Below are 8,647 nucleotides of genomic sequence, written 5' to 3' on the forward strand. Positions count from 1 at the left end.
GTCTCTCTAGGGAGGGGAGCCTCTCCTATGCATGTTTACAGTCTCTCTGGGGAGGGGAGTTTCTCATATGCACATTTACAGTCTCTCTAGGGAGGGGAGTCTCTCATGTGTTCGTTCACAGTCTCTCTTAGGAAGAGGAGTGTCTCATATGTACGTTCACAGTCTCTCATGTGTTCATTCACAGTCTCTCTTAGGAAGAGGAGTGTCTCCTACGTAAGTCCACAGTCTCTCTAGGGAGGAGAGTGTCTCCTACGTAAGTCCACAGTCTCTCTAGGGAGGAGAGTGTCTCATGTGTTCGTTCACAGTCTCTCTAGGGAGGAGAGTGTCTCCTACATAAGTTCACAGTCTCTCTAGGGAGAGGAGTCTCATGTGTTCGTTCGCAGTCTCTCTAGGGAGGAGAGTGTCTCCTACGTAAGTTCACAGTCTCTCTAGGGAGGAGAGTGTCTCCTACGTAAGTTCACAGTCTCTCTAGGGAGGAGAGTGTCTCATACGTAAGTCCACAGTCTCTCTAGGGAGAGGAGTCTCATGTGTTCGTTCACAGTCTCTCTAGGGAGGAGAGTGTCTCCTACGTAAGTTCACAGTCTCTCTAGGGAGAGGAGTCTCATGTGTTCGTTCGCAGTCTCTCTTAGGGAGAAGAGTGTCTCATACGTAAGTCCACAGTCTCTCTAGGGAGGAGAGTGTCTCCTACGTAAGTCCACAGTCTCTCTAGGGAGGAGAGTGTCTCATACGTAAGTTCACAGTCTCTCTTAGGGAGAAGAGTGTCTCATACGTAAGTCCACAGTCTCTCTAGGGAGGAGAGTGTCTCATGTGTTCGTTCACAGTCTCTCTAGGGAGGAGAGTGTCTCCTACGTAAGTCCACAGTCTCTCTAGGGAGGAGAGTGTCTCATACGTAAGTCCACAGTCTCTCTTAGGAAGAGGAGTGTCTCCTACGTAAGTCCACAGTCTCTCTAGGGAGGAGAGTGTCTCATACGTAAGTTCACAGTCTCTCTTAGGGAGAAGAGTGTCTCATACGTAAGTCCACAGTCTCTCTAGGGAGGAGAGTGTCTCATGTGTTCGTTCACAGTCTCTCTAGGGAGGAGAGTGTCTCATGTGTTCGTTCACAGTCTCTCTAGGGAGGAGAGTGTCTCATACGTAAGTCCACAGTCTCTCTTAGGAAGAGGAGTGTCTCCTACGTAAGTCCACAGTCTCTCTAGGGAGGAGAGTGTCTCCTACGTAAGTCCACAGTCTCTCTAGGGAGGAGAGTGTCTCATACGTAAGTTCACAGTCTCTCTTAGGGAGAAAAGTGTCTCATACGTAAGTCCACAGTCTCTCTAGGGAGGAGAGTGTCTCATGTGTTCGTTCACAGTCTCTCTAGGGAGGAGAGTGTCTCATACGTAAGTTCACACTCTCTCTAGGGAGGAGAGTGTCTCATACGTAAGTCCACAGTCTCTCTTAGGAAGAGGAGTGTCTCCTACGTAAGTCCACAGTCTCTCTAGGGAGGAGAGTGTCTCCTACGTAAGTCCACAGTCTCTCTAGGGAGGAGAGTGTCTCATACGTAAGTTCACAGTCTCTCTTAGGGAGAAGAGTGTCTCATACGTAAGTCCACAGTCTCTCTAGGGAGGAGAGTGTCTCATGTGTTCGTTCACAGTCTCTCTAGGGAGGAGAGTGTCTCATACGTAAGTTCACAGTCTCTCTTAGGGAGGAGAGTGTCTCATACGTAAGTCCACAGTCTCTCTTAGGAAGAGGAGTGTCTCCTACGTAAGTCCACAGTCTCTCTTAGGAAGAGGAGTGTCTCATACGTAAGTCCACAGTCTCTCTAGGGAGGAGAGTGTCTCATGTGTTCGTTCACAGTCTCTCTAGGGAGGAGAGTGTCTCATACGTAAGTTCACAGTCTCTCTTAGGGAGAAGAGTGTCTCATACGTAAGTCCACAGTCTCTCTTAGGAAGAGGAGTGTCTCCTACGTAAGTCCACAGTCTCTCTAGGGAGGAGAGTGTCTCATGTGTTCGTTCACAGTCTCTCTAGGGAGGAGAGTGTCTCATGTGTTCGTTCACAGTCTCTCTAGGGAGGAGAGTGTCTCATACGTAAGTTCACAGTCTCTCTTAGGGAGAAGAGTGTCTCATACGTAAGTCCACAGTCTCTCTGGGTGTAAGAGTGTCTCATACGTAAGTTCACAGTCTCTCTTAGGGAGAAGAGTGTCTCATACGTAAGTCCACAGTCTCTCTAGGGAGGAGAGTGTCTCATACGTAAGTCCACAGTCTCTCTGGGTGTAAGAGTGTCTCATACGTAAGTTCACAGTCTCTCTTAGGGAGAAGAGTGTCTCATACGTAAGTCCACAGTCTCTCTAGGGAGAGGAGTCTCATGTGTTTGTTCGCAGTCTCTCTAGGGAGAAGAGTGTCTCATACGTAAGTCCACAGTCTCTCTTAGGAAGAGGAGTGTCTCATACGTAAGTCCACAGTCTCTCTGGGTGTAAGAGTGTCTCATACGTAAGTTCACAGTCTCTCTTAGGGAGAAGAGTGTCTCATACGTAAGTCCACAGTCTCTTTAGGGAGGAGAGTGTCTCATGTGTTCGTTCACAGTCTCTCTAGGGAGGAGAGTGTCTCCTACGTAAGTTCACAGTCTCTCTTAGGAAGAGGAGTGTCTCCTACGTAAGTCCACAGTCTCTCTAGGGAGGAGAGTGTCTCATACGTAAGTCCACAGTCTCTCTAGGGAGGAGAGTGTCTCATGTGTTCGTTTGCAGTCTCTCTAGGGAGGAGAGTGTCTCCTACGTAAGTCCACAGTCTCTCTAGGGAGGAGAGTGTCTCATACGTAAGTTCACAGTCTCTCTTAGGAAGAAGAGTGTCTCATACGTAAGTCCACAGTCTCTCTGGGTGTAAGAGTGTCTCATACGTAAGTTCACAGTCTCTCTTAGGGAGAAGAGTGTCTCATACGTAAGTCCACAGTCTCTCTAGGGAGGAGAGTGTCTTATGTGTTCGTTCACAGTCTCTCTAGGGAGGAGAGTGTCTTATGTGTTCGTTCACAGTCTCTCTTAGGGAGAAGAGTGTCTCCTACGTAAGTTCACAGTCTCTCTTAGGAAGAGGAGTGTCTCCTACGTAAGTTCACAGTCTCTCTTAGGAAGAGGAGTGTCTCCTACGTAAGTCCACAGTCTCTCTAGGGAGGAGAGTGTCTCATACGTAAGTCCACAGTCTCTCTAGGGAGGAGAGTGTCTCATGTGTTTGTTTGCAGTCTCTCTAGGGAGGAGAGTGTCTCCTACGTAAGTCCACAGTCTCTCTAGGGAGGAGAGTGTCTCATACGTAAGTTCACAGTCTCTCTTAGGGAGAAGAGTGTCTCATACGTAAGTCCACAGTCTCTCTGGGTGTAAGAGTGTCTCATACGTAAGTCACAGTCTCTCTTAGGGAGAAGAGTGTCTCATACGTAAGTCCACAGTCTCTCTAGGGAGGAGAGTGTCTTATGTGTTCGTTCACAGTCTCTCTAGGGAGGAGAGTGTCTCCTACGTAAGTTCACAGTCTCTCTTAGGGAGAAGAGTGTCTCCTACGTAAGTTCACAGTCTCTCTTAGGAAGAGGAGTGTCTCATACGTAAGTCCACAGTCTCTCTTAGGAAGAGGAGTGTCTCATGTGTTCGTTCACAGTCTCTCTAGGGAGGAGAGTGTCTCATACGTAAGTTCACAGTCTCTCTTAGGGAGAAGAGTGTCTCATACGTAAGTCCACAGTCTCTCTTAGGAAGAGGAGTGTCTCATACGTAAGTCCACAGTCTCTCTAGGGAGGAGAGTGTCTCATGTGTTCGTTCACAGTCTCTCTAGGGAGGAGAGTGTCTCATACGTAAGTTCACAGTCTCTCTTAGGGAGAAGAGTGTCTCATACGTAAGTCCACAGTCTCTCTTAGGAAGAGGAGTGTCTCATACGTAAGTCCACAGTCTCTCTAGGGAGGAGAGTGTCTCATGTGTTCGTTCACAGTCTCTCTAGGGAGGAGAGTGTCTCCTACGTAAGTTCACAGTCTCTCTTAGGGAGAAGAGTGTCTCATACGTAAGTCCACAGTCTCTCTTAGAAAGAGGAGTGTCTCCTACGTAAGTCCACAGTCTCTCTAGGGAGGAGAGTGTCTCATGTGTTCGTTTGCAGTCTCTCTAGGGAGGAGAGTGTCTCCTACGTAAGTCCACAGTCTCTCTAGGGAGGAGAGTGTCTCATACGTAAGTTCACAGTCTCTCTTAGGGAGAAGAGTGTCTCATACGTAAGTCCACAGTCTCTCTGGGTGTAAGAGTGTCTCATACGTAAGTTCACAGTCTCTCTTAGGGAGAAGAGTGTCTCATACGTAAGTCCACAGTCTCTCTAGGGAGGAGAGTGTCTTATGTGTTCGTTCACAGTCTCTCTAGGGAGGAGAGTGTCTCCTACGTAAGTTCACAGTCTCTCTTAGGGAGAAGAGTGTCTCCTACGTAAGTTCACAGTCTCTCTTAGGAAGAGGAGTGTCTCCTACGTAAGTCCACAGTCTCTCTAGGGAGGAGAGTGTCTCATACGTAAGTCCACAGTCTCTCTAGGGAGGAGAGTGTCTCATGTGTTCGTTCACAGTCTCTCTAGGGAGGAGAGTGTCTCATACGTAAGTCCACAGTCTCTCTGGGTGTAAGAGTGTCTCATACGTAAGTCCACAGTCTCTCTAGGGAGGAGAGTGTCTCATACGTAAGTTCACAGTCTCTCTTAGGGAGAAGAGTGTCTCATACGTAAGTCCACAGTCTCTCTGGGTGTAAGAGTGTCTCATACGTAAGTTCACAGTCTCTCTTAGGGAGAAGAGTGTCTCATACGTAAGTCCACAGTCTCTCTAGGGAGGAGAGTGTCTCATACGTAAGTTCACAGTCTCTCTTAGGAAGAGGAGTGTCTCATACGTAAGTCCACAGTCTCTCTTAGGAAGAGGAGTGTCTCCTACGTAAGTCCACAGTCTCTCTGGGTGTAAGAGTGTCTCATACGTAAGTTCACAGTCTCTCTTAGGGAGAAGAGTGTCTCATACGTAAGTCCACAGTCTCTCTAGGGAGGAGAGTGTCTCATACGTAAGTTCACAGTCTCTCTTAGGAAGAGGAGTGTCTCATACGTAAGTCCACAGTCTCTCTTAGGAAGAGGAGTGTCTCATACGTAAGTCCACAGTCTCTCTAGGGAGGAGAGTGTCTCATACGTAAGTCCACAGTCTCTCTTAGGGAGAAGAGTGTCTCATACGTAAGTCCACAGTCTCTCTGGGTGTAAGAGTGTCTCATACGTAAGTCCACAGTCTCTCTAGGGAGGAGAGTGTCTCATACGTAAGTTCACAGTCTCTCTTAGGGAGAAGAGTGTCTCATACGTAAGTCCACAGTCTCTCTGGGTGTAAGAGTGTCTCATACGTAAGTTCACAGTCTCTCTTAGGGAGAAGAGTGTCTCATACGTAAGTCCACAGTCTCTCTAGGGAGGAGAGTGTCTCATACGTAAGTTCACAGTCTCTCTTAGGAAGAGGAGTGTCTCATACGTAAGTCCACAGTCTCTCTTAGGAAGAGGAGTGTCTCCTACGTAAGTCCACAGTCTCTCTGGGTGTAAGAGTGTCTCATACGTAAGTTCACAGTCTCTCTTAGGGAGAAGAGTGTCTCATACGTAAGTCCACAGTCTCTCTAGGGAGGAGAGTGTCTCATACGTAAGTTCACAGTCTCTCTTAGGAAGAGGAGTGTCTCATACGTAAGTCCACAGTCTCTCTTAGGAAGAGGAGTGTCTCCTACGTAAGTCCACAGTCTCTCTGGGTGTAAGAGTGTCTCATACGTAAGTTCACAGTCTCTCTTAGGGAGAAGAGTGTCTCATACGTAAGTCCACAGTCTCTCTAGGGAGGAGAGTGTCTCATACGTAAGTTCACAGTCTCTCTTAGGAAGAGGAGTGTCTCATACGTAAGTCCACAGTCTCTCTTAGGAAGAGGAGTGTCTCCTACGTAAGTCCACAGTCTCTCTAGGGAGAGGAGTCTCATGTGTTTGTTCGCAGTCTCTCTTAGGGAGAAGAGTGTCTCCTACGTAAGTCCACAGTCTCTCTTAGGAAGAGGAGTGTCTCCTACGTAAGTCCACAGTCTCTCTAGGGAGGAGAGTGTCTCATGTGTTCGTTTGCAGTCTCTCTAGGGAGGAGAGTGTCTCATACGTAAGTTCACAGTCTCTCTTAGGGAGGAGAGTGTCTCATACGTAAGTCCACAGTCTCTCTTAGGAAGAGGAGTGTCTCCTACGTAAGTCCACAGTCTCTCTTAGGAAGAGGAGTGTCTCATACGTAAGTCCACAGTCTCTCTAGGGAGGAGAGTGTCTCATGTGTTCGTTTGCAGTCTCTCTAGGGAGGAGTGTCTCATACGTAAGTTCACAGTCTCTCTTAGGAAGAGGAGTGTCTCATACGTAAGTCCACAGTCTCTCTTAGGAAGAGGAGTGTCTCATACGTAAGTCCACAGTCTCTCTTAGGAAGAGGAGTGTCTCATGTGTTCGTTCACAGTCTCTCTAGGGAGGAGAGTGTCTCCTACATAAGTTCACAGTCTCTCTTAGGAAGAGGAGTGTCTCCTACGTAAGTCCACAGTCTCTCTAGGGAGGAGAGTGTCTCATGTGTTCGTTCAGTCTCTCTAGGGAGGAGAGTGTCTCCTACGTAAGTCCACAGTCTCTCTAGGGAGGAGAGTGTCTCCTACGTAAGTCCACAGTCTCTCTAGGGAGGAGAGTGTCTCCTACGTAAGTCCACAGTCTCTCTAGGGAGGAGAGTGTCTCCTACGTAAGTTCACAGTCTCTCTTAGGAAGAGGAGTGTCTCATACGTAAGTCCACAGTCTCTCTAGGGAGGAGAGTGTCTCATACGTAAGTCCACAGTCTCTCTAGGGAGAAGAGTCTCATGTGTTCGTTTGCAGTCTCTCTGGGGAGGGGAGTGTCTCATACGTAAGTTCACAGTCTCTCTTAGGAAGAGGAGTGTCTCATACGTAAGTCCACAGTCTCTCTAGGGAGGAGAGTGTCTCATGTGTTCGTTCAGTCTCTCTAGGGAGGAGAGTGTCTCCTACGTAAGTCCACAGTCTCTCTAGGGAGGAGAGTGTCTCCTACGTAAGTCCACAGTCTCTCTAGGGAGGAGAGTGTCTCCTACGTAAGTCCACAGTCTCTCTAGGGAGGAGAGTGTCTCCTACGTAAGTCCACAGTCTCTCTAGGGAGGAGAGTGTCTCCTACGTAAGTTCACAGTCTCTCTTAGGAAGAGGAGTGTCTCATACGTAAGTCCACAGTCTCTCTAGGGAGGAGAGTGTCTCATACGTAAGTCCACAGTCTCTCTAGGGAGAAGAGTCTCATGTGTTCGTTTGCAGTCTCTCTAGGGAGGAGAGTGTCTCCTACGTAAGTCCACAGTCTCTCTAGGGAGGAGAGTGTCTCCTACGTAAGTCCACAGTCTCTCTAGGGAGGAGAGTGTCTCCTACGTAAGTCCACAGTCTCTCTTAGGAAGAGGAGTGTCTCATACGTAAGTCCACAGTCTCTCTTAGGAAGAGGAGTGTCTCATGTGTTCGTTCACAGTCTCTCTAGGGAGGAGAGTGTCTCCTACGTAAGTTCACAGTCTCTCTTAGGAAGAGGAGTGTCTCATACGTAAGTCCACAGTCTCTCTTAGGAAGAGGAGTGTCTCATGTGTTCGTTCACAGTCTCTCTAGGGAGGAGAGTGTCTCATACGTAAGTCCACAGTCTCTCTAGGGAGAAGAGTGTCTCCTACGTAAGTCCACAGTCTCTCTGTGTGTAAGAGTGCTGTAAAAGAGGTCAGTGCTATTCCTTCCTGGCAGTGGTCGGTGTGGGGAGGGGATATTATGCAGGTCGTGGGAAGGGGTGTGGCCCTGATGCTGCTCAATGGTGAAGGCCGTAGCGAGCGTGTCGCCCACCGGTAGGACCCGTCCCCGCGCCCTTCCCTTCTCCTCAGTTTCCAGCGCACTTACCCTCTTGAAACTTAGGCCTGGGCTCAGGCTTCGGCGCCATTTATACCGAGCTCTGCGCCGCGGCTGCAGCCGACCGTCTCCGCATTCTAACCGCCGCCGCGACGCAACGCCACGAACGTGGCTACGTCAACGCGCAGGCCCGCCTATTTCCCTTGCCTGACGCGCTAGTGCGGATGCGCTAAGGCCGAGTAGGTTAGTGGGGGCCAAGGCGGAAGAGGCTGACGAAAAACAGGAGACGGGGTGTTCCTATCTAGTCCATTATACGGCCTGAAGCCAATGGGCGGAGCTTGACGCCATTTTACTTCACCCAAACAGCGCTAAGGCCGAGTAGGTTAGTGAGGGCCAAGGCGGAAGAGGTTGACGAAAAAACAGGAGACGGGGTGTTCCTATCTAGTCCATTATACGGCCTGAAGCCAATGGGCGGAGCTTGACGCCATTTTACTTCACCCAAAACAATAGCAAAAAGCAAGAAATCAATAGTAAAAGATTAGAAGGACTGCCTATTCCTGGTCCATCTAGAACAAGTCTAAAGCTGTTTCAATTGGATAGGCAAGATGGAGGAGAAAAGGGTTTTTTTTCCTTATTGGGAAGCTTTTTAATTTATTTGAAAGCTTCCATATCTATTTATTTATTTGTTACATTTGTATCCCACATTTTCCCACCTATTTGCAGGCTCAATGTGGCTTACATAGTACCGTAAAGGCATTCGCCAATTTCGGTATGAACAAATAGAAAGTGATATTGTGGTAGAATAAGGTTCATGTG

General features: G+C 48.5%; 1 protein-coding gene across 3 annotated transcripts in view; it reads right to left on the reverse strand.

Moving 5' to 3' along the window:
- The window catches only part of MORF4L1 (mortality factor 4 like 1), a 99,221-nt gene extending 91,215 nt beyond the window's left edge, over window positions 1-8,006 (reverse strand). For 2 of the 3 annotated variants that reach the window (XM_030189818.1, XM_030189817.1), the window contains exon 1: window positions 7,883-8,006. In XM_030189818.1, the coding sequence (XP_030045678.1) occupies window positions 7,883-7,922 (40 nt within the window). In that variant the 5' untranslated portion in view covers window positions 7,923-8,006. The remainder of the gene's footprint in view (window positions 1-7,882) is intronic. The other variant, XM_030189819.1, reaches the window with a different exon arrangement.
- Between the last annotated feature and the right edge of the window lie 641 nt (window positions 8,007-8,647).

Source organism: Microcaecilia unicolor, chromosome 1 (assembly GCF_901765095.1).
Source record: "Microcaecilia unicolor chromosome 1, aMicUni1.1, whole genome shotgun sequence".
Classification (NCBI taxonomy): domain Eukaryota; kingdom Metazoa; phylum Chordata; class Amphibia; order Gymnophiona; family Siphonopidae; genus Microcaecilia; species Microcaecilia unicolor.